We start from the raw sequence: 13286 nt of genomic DNA on the forward strand, positions 1-13286 counted from the left end.
TTATTAATGAGGAGTTTTATTGGCTTATTTGAAGCAGTTCTTGCGTTCTTTCACCTTATTTATTTTTTATTCCGTTGTGCAGCTATAGCAGAGAGCATCACCTGTGGTTATGTGGCCTAGAGGCGGACCAAAGCAGGGACCCTTGCGCATGAGCTCGAAAAACAATTTTCAGCTTAATGTAAGGAGAAATGTATGCATTTTTCAGTGATATTCAATGTTGTTATTAATTTAGATGAGTACATTGCGATTGAGCAAAATACGAAAAAACCAAAAAGGCATTTTTCTTCAACTTGCCTTTTGGCAGGAGTTTTTGGAAGAAAACTTCCGGCCCCCCAAAAAGGAATGCTTCTGAAGCGTTTAGATCAAATGGTTATCAGTAAATGGCGAACAGTTTTTGGCTCCAGTGGATGGTTTAGAACCGGCGGTCTAAAATAGATTTTTGTCATTTTTTTAGAACCGCTCGAAAAAAATTTATCACTAGGCCCGGCGCAATAAAAGCTCAGTTGGAGGCCCAAAGATGTCGGAGCTAGTTGTTCATCGCCTTAGCTCCGAACGTAGCTCCGAAAGAGACAAACTTTCTTGAAGCACTCATTTCTCCTCTTCCTCCATTTTCCTATCACTCCATTCCAGTACGCTGCGAAATCGCTGCTAAAAAAATAAAAAAGAAAGAAAGAATGACGTTTGCCTAAGGTTGCTTGTAAAATTTTGAGTGCATATCCTTGCAAATATGGCCTAAAATTGACTAAAATGGACGGAAACAGCGTCAGCAGCATCCGATTTCAACAATTCTGACCCGTGGGTTGCACCTGTGTGGGAACAGGGTACAGTGACGTCAGAAGGTACGAGGGTCATCCCAAAATTAAGGTCTCCAGTTACTTTATAAATCGAAAGAAATGTTTGTTTTAAGCAATTTACAAATCACTTGAAAGGCAGACCATTCTTCTACTTTTCCACATAATTGCCGTTTCGGTCTAAGTATTTATGCAGACGCTGGGGCAGTTTTTGTATGCCCATGTCTTACCAGCTCGCCGCCATGCCGTTGAGGAAGCGTTTGACCGCATCTTTCCCTTCATCATCATCGGTGAAGCGCCTTCCAGCGAGATGTTCTTTTAGCTTTGGAAACAAGTGGTAGTCACTTGGTGCGAAGTCCGGACAGTAAGGCGGGTGGCTGATGACGTTCCATCCGAACTGTTGGAGGACAGCAACGGTTTGGCAGGCAACGTGGGGGCGAGCGTTGTCGTGGAGAAGACTCACGCCCTTGCTCAGCGTTCCTTTTCTGAGATTTTTAATCGTACATCTGAGTTTCTTAACGTTCCCATAATATCTGTCCGCGTTTACTGTGCTGCCAGAAGCCATGAAGTCTACCAACAATACCCTTTTTCGGTCACAAAACACAGTTGCCATGACTTTACCGACAGACTGTGTTCGCTTGAATTTTCGCGTCTTTTGCGAAGAGGGGTGCCGCCACTCACGTGATTCTTGTTTGGTCTCAGGTGTGAAGTGGAATGTCTAGGTTTCGTCACCCGTAACAATGGAATACAAAAAGGTCTCCTTTTGATATCCATAACCTCGAAGAAGTTGGCGGGAGGAGTCAACGCACTGCCATTGATGGTCGTCTGTGAGCATTCGCGGAACCCATCTAGAGCGCACCTTCAGATATTTCAACTTTGCTGTCAAAATCCTGTGAATAGTGCTTCTAGAAACCCAAGGAACCAAAATGCAGAGCTCGTCGAGTGTGATTCTCCAATCTTGCCGCATCATTTCTTCGACCTTCGCGACTGTCTCATCAGAAATTGACGGTCTCAGCTTCATTCTTTTTGTCGCGAATTTCAGTAACATCAGCGGCGAACTCCCTACACCACTTGCGGACGTGTTTAACATCCATGCACAACTCTCCGTGCACTTCCGTCAACTGGCGATGAATTTCGATTGGTTGACCGCCTTTTGCGTTCAAAAATCGAATAACTATGCGAACTACGCACCTGGCGGTAGCGACAAACGGAAGCTCCATTACAAATGGCTGCCGTGCCAAGACTGGCAGTCCCTTTCGCGCTTAGTCATGGCTTGTTTGGAAGACGGGGAACAATGCACACAGCAGTACGGCAAGCAGCCACGCAAATAGTTTCCCTGAGGCCGCAGCCCTTTGGCGACCTTACTTTTGGGATTACCCTCGTAAAATTAAGGGGCAGTATCTAAATCAGACAACAAAGGTTGCGTGGGAAGCATACAGAAAGGCAAAATTCTTAGTGTCAGCCCACTGGACGCATAAACTTTTTGTATATCGATAACCTCCGATTTCCCCTGCGCAGGAGAAGTAGCAAATCACTCCGAAAAAAGCACTCTTTTTTTTTTTGCTCGCATATTTAGGAGAATATAGTCAAAGGGAATGGCAGTAAACGCAGACCTTAATTGTTATTCGCTGATTGCTTTTGTGAATGCACTCAGATCATATTTAACCATCAAGCAATGTCAAAATGCAACTGAAGCAAAATATTATTATGTATTTCGCAATAATTATTAAAGCTCTACCCAAGTAGTAGCGAGTGAAAAAAATAGTTCAGAATTAGTTATTTATAGAATTAGTTATTTATAGTAAAAAAAAATGGGCAGCGTTTACGTTTATTGTGTAAATAGCAGTGGCTCATCGCACAGCATGGTCTCGCCATTTGCGCACGTTCTCCTCAAATTCGCGCGCGATAATCGTTTTCGCTCTCGCGGAAACGAGGGCAACGGCCGGCTGCAGCTAGCGTCCTCTCCTTCCATGTCAAAGAGCAGAATGTCGAGAAGCTTAGGTTCTCCATCTCTTTATATATAGCCAACTGCCACATTGCATGTCACGTTACAGCAGCATCAATGCGTGTGATGCAACCATGCAGACCTTCGCGCATACTTTTTCCTTTCTACGCCCGACCTACATTACGACACTAGCGCGCCCGTGGTGTCAGCAGAGCGAAGCTCAGCGCACCCCTGTCTCCGATCCGGTTGAGAGCGTCATCAAGTGTGACAGCACACCACGACGAAATTTCTAGGGCAATACTAACAGCTACGGCTATAAAAATTGTTGCGGTAGTTATAGCGGATGCCGAGCTCTAAAGGGGTTGCATTGTCAGACATGTCACCCAAGTGTCAACGTTTACGAGTAGGTTTCGAATGCGCAAAAAGCAAATTTTTTGAACAGTTGGCGGATAACTGGTCTATCGGTTCGCATATAAAGCACCCTTATCGATAAAGTTTAATCACAAAGGAAAAGCCAAGGACAGTGCAATGGAACCAAGGTGGGTGGTTCCCATCTATTGGACGTGCTATTAGTTTCGTTTTCACTTATTAAAAACGTTTTTATCGATTTAAGTTTATTTAAGAGGGTTACTGCTATCCGTGCTGAAATTAAATTTTTGTGCGGCTTTATTTTGCGGCCATTACTGTGTGCAAGGTCATCTAGGCTCAACAACTTCGTCTTCCAGTTAGTTTTCTGGAGTGTTTGTTCGCTTGAGATTCTGCCAGCCGTACCGTATGCCTTTGTGACTACGAGGCTGATTTTTTGTGTTAACTTATTACCTCTAACATCACGCGGATTCGTGTCAGCCACGGTTGCTGAATGGAAACACCCGGGCCTTTCCTAGCGGCCGTACCTCATCACAAATATATCGCCCCGACAACGCTGGCATTCTAGAAGAAAACGAAGATGTCTAAAGGAAGCCCAAGCCTGGACCTAAAGGTGATCAGCAGCGTTACGCATAAATAATCTCTAACTGCTGGGTTTATTTCCAACGCATCGCGATTATAAACACGCAAGCAACGCGTCTGGAAACGAAAGCGAAGCCAGCGAAGCGTAGGTAACGCCGCTCCATCGCCAGCGACATCATGCTTCCATTGGCAGGCGCTGCTGTGCTGCCGGTTTTTCTGACAAAACTGCTGTCGTGGAGTCGTGAGTTGTATGTCGTGTGTGCGTGTGCGCGCTTTGCGGCGCTTTGCGGTTCGCGCTAAATTAATTAGCTGACGGAGGGGCCAGCTTTGGGATTCGCGCCTCGTCAACTGCCGTTTTAACACACCTCGCTTTTGACGCTCGAAGGGCGTTCGGTTCCAACGCCGCCCGACTGCTTGTCGTCTGCTTGTCGTCTGCTCGTCGTATGCGTGGCTCTGCGAGAGGGACGGAGGAACGCTGGCCGGCCTCTTCACCCCTATATCTTGCTCCACAATCGCGCGCCATCTCTTCCTAAGCCTTCTCCTGGGATTCTTCCCACCCAAGCTTTATGATTTTCTTTCTTTGGTCTACTTCCGCTCTGTACTATTTCTGCACCAATCGATCGCGGCCTTTCTTCTCGAATTTTCGTTAAACTCCCTGGCTTTGGCCGACCCTCGTATGTGGCCGTTCCGAACTATGTCTTTTCATATCAATCCCAACATCCCCACCTGCTATAGTATTAGGAGGCAGGTTTGGACAGTTGTGCAGAACCGAGTTAGTCTAGCACCACCAGCTCAGCCTCGGATGACCTTATCTCCATAAAATAGGAGGGACACGGACAATCATTACACATGAAGGAAGAATGTGCGCTGTATTGTTCGGTCCTCCGTCTTCAACGCAGTGTTTCGATCTCGTAAGATCAACTTGCCTCTTCCTGCACTTTTACTAACATTCAAAACTTATTTACACGAATTTATCCTAACTAAAGGATTTTTATGGGACTGATAACTGCAGTCGCCTTCATTAAGGCAGCAAATTGGGATAGCAGGTTTCAATTCAGCTCTTCAATGTCGAGCACTGTTCACGACGGCAGCTAGAAAAAAAGTACAGGACACTAACGAAACACAAACCATAAACTGTGACAGGTTTAATACTAAAATAAATAACTCATCATCATCAACAGCAGCAGCCTGACTACTGCAGGGCAAATGTCTCTCCCTTGTTTCTCCAATTGGCCCTATACTTTGTCAGCTGTGGCCACCGTATCCCCTCAACTTCTTAATCTCAACCGCCCACCTAACTTTCTGAGGACGTTTTAGTAACTGCTTTCGTTTTCTGTTGATTGCGCGCAAGTGCAAGTTACATGGCGCCACCAAAAACAGCCTTGTGTACTCTTATTTATGTTTTTTAATATGTACCTGTACTTGTTAAAAAGCGATTTTAGTACCTCTGTCAAATGGTCCTTATTGTTTAAATTCCTAACGTGCATATTTGCCCACGAATGCGCGTTATCCACGAAATAAAAGTGAAGCTTATATCTTCAACTGCTAACACTGCGATCCACTTTCACTGTCTCCTTATGGCCGAACATCGTGACGTCTATTGTATGTATTGTAGCATGTCTATTACTAGCTGCCAGCAATCTAGTCAATCGGATTAAAAATTAAAGCGATGCATAGGTGTACCAGCATGCACCAGCACAGGTATTTCTATGTCGCCAAAGCCATATTGTTGCTCCAAAAGTGACTTTTAAATATTAGGGGCGGTCTTCTCTGACACACCTGTCGTATACATTATGAAGGTCAGATGAAAGGAATATTTTGTCATTGTCCTAATATATGAGAGTTATCACTAAATAGTTTGCAACAAATCAAATTATGAACTTCGCAAGTACAATCTGTTACCTGATAACACCAGCAGTGTGTTCCTTCAGGAGCCAATTAAGTGCACATGGAATGCTCTGTTCCGTCAGAAATGCACAATGAATATGCTTCCGCTGGAGGGAAGCATTAGGACTACCCCGACACAAAATGTACTCACGACAACAGACAACCTTTTCAGGCAAGCAAAGGTGCAAGCCAAGAATCATTGTTGAAAGCAATAAGGCGAAGAGAATGGGGTATATTTTACATCTGTATCTGACGGATATTGCATTCCACCAACAAGAAACGTGCATTAGGAATGTCAAAACGTGCCATCTACTGTATGCAAGCACAGCAAATTTTGAGCGGGCTCTCTCTAGCAAATTTGTCCGCTCGTTCAGCCTCACATGTCTAAGCACTAAAGCTAACATACGAACTGTGATAGAGGAAAAAACTACAGATATGTACTGAGAACTAGAAAGCCATACAAGAAAGGGCCATTTCGAACACAAACGAGGGAAAGACCCTTGTGCTGGAAATTAAGCGCGAAAATGCGACAAACCTTAAAAAAGCGCTGCAGCAAAAATAAGCATCAAATAACATTGCGAACCAAAATAAGAAAAAAAAGCCGATCGTATGCACCGCGGCTTCGACAGCCACGACAGCAACGACAGCCACGACAGTTCATGACAGTCCCACAGCCACAGCCGATCAAAAAGCCGCATATAAAAACACATCTGCGTTAAAATGAGGCAATGTTCCCGAAGCCATTTTGAATTGCTCTAAGAACAGCATGGGCACAGAAAAACACCAAGTTGGAGGCGGTATTTTTAAGAAGCCCACCGGGGGAATCAAAAACAAGGTCACAAAAACAATGGTTTGTTAGCAGCTAACCCTTCTGGCAAATCCTACTTAAAGAACGTACATTTTTCCTTAAGGTTCATCCTGGAGGACGAGCCACACTTGAACGCTTCAGCAAACGGCTGAAAGGCCATGACAGCCTTGTTACAGGCTGGCTCTTTATGCCCCCGCTGCTGCCTGCACATCCCGAGGCACATGGTAATAAAGAAGATCTGTGTCTCGGTCTTCCTCTCCAGAATCTTTGGTCCGTCCTTCTGCATTACCTAAGTGTATGCCGTGTACGCCAGCTCCAATGCAGGCAAGTCTGGGAAGATGTCTTTATCCACCGAACGAAGGCACGCTACGCGCTTCTCGTACTCGGCCGAAGTTAGTTCAGAAATCCAGCGTTTCACGATGCTTCCGTATGCGTCGATGCCAACCCCTGTACTGTCAAGCGCCCGCACCATTTCTCTCGCGTACTGGTAACCGAGGCCTCCGTAGTTCACCGCCTGGGTCCCGGCTACGTAGAAGAGAGGTCTTGTCAAGGCTGCCATGGAGATTAACGCGATATTCAAGACGGGGACGTAGCTAATTATCGGCACGTCGTAGCTGCCCAGAGTGCCCAGGAGCTCAACGTTGCCTAAAGGATTCTGGGTGGTGTAATTTCTGATCGCGCCTCGTGTCTCCATCCAATATTCTGTGAAGGAGGACGCATTGTCAGGGAAAGCATCATATATGTTGAATAGATCGTCTTCCGTGATAAGCTCATTTGGGGGCCAAAGGAGGGTTTTGAGGCCCTCAAGCTTCGCGATAGCCATGCTCTTGCTGCGCCATTCTAGCCAGTCTACATCCGTTATCAACTGTACTGCTTTTTGATGCATTCCTTTTATCAGATCGCTGATGGACTGGCGTACAAGAGGCGTCAAGCGCACGAAAGCAAAGAGAGTGTTGACCAGCAGGTGGTAGCTGGCTTCCACTTGAGACGAGCAGTAACGGTGGAGCGTTCTGTTGGCTTCTGGGTCATCTCCATGTGACAGTAGCATGGAAGGGTCAGCTACAGGACCATAAACATCCCTGAAGAGCCACAGGACATGTTGCATCAGCTCTCCGTTCTCGAACCTGGCGAAAGCCGCTTTGATGACTTCGAGCAAGTGCACTTCTTCAAAGATCATCAAATCATCTTTAGAGAAGTCCTTATTCGGTCTAATGCGTTCATTAAGCAGTTGCGTCATGTTACTGGCGAAACTGCTGTAACGGGATGCGTCGCCCAGGGAAAACTTCAGCAGCGCGTCGGTGGTAGACGCGCCCTTGCTCAATAACATGCTCAAGATTGTCCTCCTGGTCTCGTAGCTTCGGAAGATGACGTTGTCGCTGGCATGCTCGCCCTCCGTTTGACTCCAACGCTTGCGGTACTCGTCGCTGGCATTCGGTCCCTCTAGCGCTGCCTGCCACTCCGCTATCAGCGGGTTCCGGGTGATGAGTACTCGGCGAAGTGGATGGTAAGCGTTTTGGGGCTGGACGGAAACCCGGAACCACAGCGGCGCCTGCCAGTTGTACGCGACGTCCACAAGAACACCGAACACATTCGCCACTTGCTGTCGCTCGTCGATGGATCCAAGTATTAGCATATCCACGAACTGCTTTACGGCGTCCTTGTTTGTCGGCTTGTGAGTTAGACAGCTGGCGTATATGGCAGCCGCCTGGTTTGCTAGCGCTAGGAACTCTTTCCCGCCCTCCAGTAAATTCCCAAATCCATCTAGCCAATGTCGGCGCATGGATGAAAGAGTGGACGCCGAAGCGTCCAGGCCGTATGCCTCAGCGGAGGGTGTGCGGTGGCGTGGGCAGGCATACACGTCGAAGTCTTGGCAAGGGTCCACGCTCTCGTTGAGAACCGCGTCGAGGAGGTTCCTGTGTGCCGCGCAGTGCATCGTCATGCACAGCCAGCCGCGCTCGCCTCTGCTCTGGCTGGCCTGCAGCACAGTTGCCAACATGGCCGACGCGATCAAAAGGAAGACGGCGAGTGCAGCACCCGTCTTCGCGTCCAGCCAGGGGAACCATTTGGCGAAGCCTTGGGGTGGTGGTGTCAGTTCCTGTGAATGAACAGAATGTAATGGTGCCGACGGGGAACACTTGCAAATGCAACATAAATTACGCTTATTATGCACTGCAGCACGATGAACTTGACACTTCAATCGTCCTCGTTGTAAAGAAGTCGGTAGTACTACTTAGACCCGGATTAATTGATTGATTGATTGATTGATTGATTGATTCATTCATTCATTCATACATTGATTCATAGATTCATTGATTGACTGATTCATGGATTCACTGACTGATTGATTGATTGATTGATTGATTGATTGATTGATTGATTGATTGATTGATTGATTTAAAACTCTATTAGCCTTAGAAGTTCAAAACTCTCGGAATCCTCTTGGTAGCCACCCCTAGTCAACGACGTCTCATCCTTACCGATGAGAGAACTCTACTAGTCTAAAGCCGCTCAATAGCGTCAGCGACCACAGGGGGGCTTTAGACTAGCCTTAGCTGGTCGTCTGCGTTCAAACTTGATAGCGCAGCCTAGCTCCGCGTTCGTATTTTGTATGTTTGTCGCTGTCGTTTGTTTTGGCAGGGTCGTGGGGTGTGGCGTATGGTGAGTTTCTCCCCACAAGTTCGGCATAGGGCGTTCTTACGGTTGGATAAATTATTGTTCACGATGTGCAGATTGGAGTATGTGTTTGCAGCTGCCTCCAGGAGGCGGAGCAGTAGTTCCTGGGAAAAAGACACTAAGCTAATCAGCTGAAAGCATGTGCTTAGATTCTTCTCAACAATGAGCTGGAACTTTCACGATCAGTACTTCTAATGGTCATTTTTCATCATAAAAGGAAACGCTCGATAACTGTCGCACATCGCGTACTCGTCAACGGTGCCGTGGGGAAAAGGAAGAATCCCAAGTCGTCGAAATTAATTCGAAGCCCCACTACGGTGCCCCTTTGTCTCCCCGTTCTTCCATTCCCCCTTCATTATTTCCCTCTCGGCGCGGCTGAAGTATCCACTTAGAGGGAAACTGCTACTGCGCACTTCTTTTCCTTGTTACTAATTTTTATTTTCGTCATCCCACACACATCAAACGCACTTTTAAAAATGCGGCCGAAACACGCTAGCCTGGCTTTCGTAAGCAGATTCATTCGCCAGTAAGGACAGGAATCATATTAGAGTGAGAGCTCCGCTTCTAGGTGTACAACTTCCGAATTTGATGTGGATCAGATAGTGACCTTCAGCGCCTCGCAAGGTCAAACCTGCGTGGTGGTATGGCCCAAGCTAAGGTATTATGACCACGTGATCGTATGACTATGACCATCGGTTATCTGCCTTTGACCTTTGACCTTTCACCTTGACCATTGCCCTTGACATTTGCCCTTGACCTGTGATTTGATTCATGATGAAGTTTAGCGCCAAAAACGAGGACAAAGAAGGAGTGAAGACACAACACGAGCGCTTTTGACACAACAGTCAAAGCGCTCGTGTTGTGTCTTCACTCCTTCTTTGTCCTCGTTTTTGGCGCTAAACTTCATCATGAATAAGATTCAACTCGCCCAACTTTCCACCTTACTACTGTGATTTGAGACCGTGGGCACCACATCGACAATGACCTTCAATGCCTCACAAGGTCAATCCGAACTTAACTGTGTGGTGGTATGGCCTAAGCTATAGTAGTATGACCACCTAATCATATGACTAGGACATTGGGTACCTGACCTTGACCTCTGACTTTGACCCTTGACCCTTGACATTTTGTCTGAGACAGGGGATACCATGCTTAACAGAACTTCCGCTCGTATAACTAGGTTCAAGCCACATTGAACCCCGGTCTTTTTTCCCAGAGCAGTAGCTGTAGATGGGATAACCTGTCGATACCCGGCGCCATTCCGTTACACACACTGCCACTGCCTTGCAGAGAGCAGCTGTGTGGAAGCTACAGGCAGGAGGGCAAGAGGCGCGACCTCTTGTGCACGCCGCCCGTGCCTCGCTCCTCGTGCAACATTCGCCGTCATCGGGTGCATCCGGTAAGCATTTCGAAACGCCTCTCTGATGCTCCACGTAAGCGTGAGATCACTGCCCGCAAAATACGCCGGGTTCATTGATTGATTGATGGATTGATTGCTTGCTTGATTGATTGATTGATTGATTGATTGATTGATTGATTGATTGATTGATTGATTGCGGGTCGTTGTCCGCAAATGTGTTGCCCAATAACACCAGCAAGTTTATGCCCCACACATTTCACTCTGAAAAAAAATATAGGGGGCCACTTAAACTCCACCTTTAAGGGTATGAAGCGATAGCGTTAATGGCTCCCTTCAGTGGTTTCCCTTCACAAACAGTCGCTATTGTTTTTTCACGTTCACAAATTTACCACAATTATAACACAGTTTAGACATTTTTGTCTTTGAACTATTCCACACTGCAGTTTACGCCCTTAATCTTGCTTCTCTATACACACAGAAGCATTCCCCCCAGACTCAGATCCCGCGTCGTGAAAACTTTATACAGCTCCTGCGCCCTCTGCTGGGGCAGCGGCGTAGATCAGGTCCCGGGAATTTTCCGCTGGCCTCCGCATGCCGGCGCCACTATGCGACGTCAAGCAAAGTGGATATGAAACGCTTCCTGACATCCATCCGTGAGGCGGGTTTCTCGCCATCACGTCGACGCCGCATTTTCTGCCGAATAGGAGCTTTAAAGCTATAGCTTTAAACATGCCGCGTAACGCGGGAGACTACGAAAAAGCAGTATCATCCATCCACACTGGTGTCGCTTCGCACTAGATTTAAGTATATCATAGCTCTAGCAGTGCTCTAGGCATCGGTCGCCACCGGTCGCGGCGGTGGAATTTCAATGGAGGCGAAATTTTAGAGCCCCGTGTACTGTGCGATGTCAGTGCACGCTAAAGAACCCCAGGTGGGCGAAATTTCAGGAGCCCTTCACTACGGCGTCCCTTATAGCCTGAGGCTTTGAGTTAAACCCCATAAACTAAACAAAGCATCGCTGTCCCAACTCTGCGGGAGCCGCAGAGAGCCTCTGTACAGGAATATTAGTCCTAACGAAAGAAAAGGCGGGATAGAAGTTTTACACTAGGTGGGGAAAAATGTTTTTGAGGAAAGCAAAGGCACAGTAACTGTCTCACTTCTCGGTGAAAACCTCTACCGCGCCCTGAGGGGAAGAGAGGAATGAGGAAGTAAAGGATGAAAGTGAGAAAGAGGTGTCGTAATGAGGGCTCCCGAATAATTTCGACCACCTAGGCATCTTTAACATGCACTGACATCGTACAGCACACGGGCGTCATTTGAGTTCAGTTTCGCCTCCATCAAAACGCGGTCACCGTGGCCAGATTCGAACCCAGGTAGTCGGCTCAATAGCCGGGTGAAAGCCATGGGCTGTACCGAGAAGGAAAGAATGAAGGGGTGAAGTTGCGCAGATTTTGAATTATTGATAAGTGTACTACTAGAAGCACGTACGCTATACTCGGCGAGTTCCCTTGTCGAATTTCGCGCTGGTCGTCAGGATGTACTGTCAGCGTCAATTGAAACGCGAAAAAGCCAATTGAAACGCGAACAGCACAAATCGCAGATATTATACTAGGGAGGCAAAATACATCAGCAGGTGATTTTCCCATCGAAGCCGAAAAGACCGCACTTCTGAAATGTTAATAGCCCACGCCTGTACTTCACCTCGAGCCTCTAATATGCTTGATTTTTTGTGCTCGCGTTTCAGGTGCTTTGTTCGCATTTCATTTGACGCTGATAGTACACTACTAGCTACTGCTGAATTTCGCGGTTCGTATAACAAGAATTACCATCAATTCGGGGCAAGCGTTTCTAGTTCCCTTCACTGCCACTAAGTGGCGAACGGCTTTGAAAATTCAAGAACAGCGCGTTGACATCATCCATGACGTAAGAAAGATAATGACTTGGTGGCTGCACAACAGAATGCGATAGGCCGCTAGGCTTAGCGTGACTATAACAGTGCTGCCCCAAATCCCTCGTAATGCGCAAACTTCATTTTTTTTTGTATTTCCCCTCCATCCGAATGCAGGCGACCGCGTCAGGAGTTCATTGCACAGCGTCGTGTCCCGCAGCCGAACAGCGTTACTGAGGCGGAGAGCATGCATGCAGCTGGTAAAAACTACTCGTGAGGACGATGCGTCTCCTCACCACGAAGGATGAAGGGTAGCCCCAAGGAGACGGAACTCCATCGCGCGTTTCGAAGCCCTCGACGTTGTAGCTGGGCCTGCGGACACCTTTGAATGAAACCGATGTCCGGGATTGCCAGCGCGACGACTGACGGCGCTGAACTGCCAAGGTAGACGGAATCACCTGGAGGGGGAGGCGCACAGGAACCTGAGCTCGACGTGGGCATAAAGCTGGCATATGCGACTGGTTGGTGCGACTAGCACACCCTTCTGCCCACAGCCAACCCCTCACCACAGCTGATGTAGTGTTGACGCAATGAACCGCTCCAGCGCGACATGTCCAGTGCGTCGTCTAAAACACACAATAACAGGCAGAGGTATAAGATAATAAGAAAAGCGGCGGACAGTCGTGAGAAGTATAAAAGTGAACAAACGCTTTGCACAAAACTGCGGATTTTCTGGTTATTTCTTCGCTGATTTTGAGCTTGACTTTTGGATATGATACGCCAAGAGAAAAACTAGTTACAAAACAAAAAAACACATGCTTGTCACACATAGTTATGGATTAATCAGTATATGAATGATCAAACTTTTCTCCCTTTCATATCGCTCACAAAGCTACAATCAGAATTGATATGACTATGATAACATCAGAATGAACCTCTTCGAACAACGTGTTCAACCGCAGCTTTCCTTTCGCAAAAAAAGATGA

At 47.1% G+C, this 13286-nt stretch overlaps 1 protein-coding gene across 1 annotated transcript; it reads right to left on the reverse strand.

Moving 5' to 3' along the window:
• Window positions 1-6668: 6668 nt before the first annotated feature.
• LOC149356090 (neprilysin-2-like) lies at window positions 6669-8375 on the reverse strand. Its single transcript, XM_089576252.1, has one exon. The coding sequence runs from the start codon at window positions 8373-8375 to the stop codon at window positions 6669-6671; it is 1707 nt and encodes a 568-aa protein (XP_089432378.1).
• Window positions 8376-13286: the final 4911 nt, after the last annotated feature.

Source organism: Amblyomma mixtum, chromosome 3 (genome assembly GCF_055824585.1).
Source record: "Amblyomma mixtum isolate Tamu chromosome 3, ASM5582458v1, whole genome shotgun sequence".
Classification (NCBI taxonomy): Eukaryota; Metazoa; Arthropoda; class Arachnida; order Ixodida; family Ixodidae; genus Amblyomma; species Amblyomma mixtum.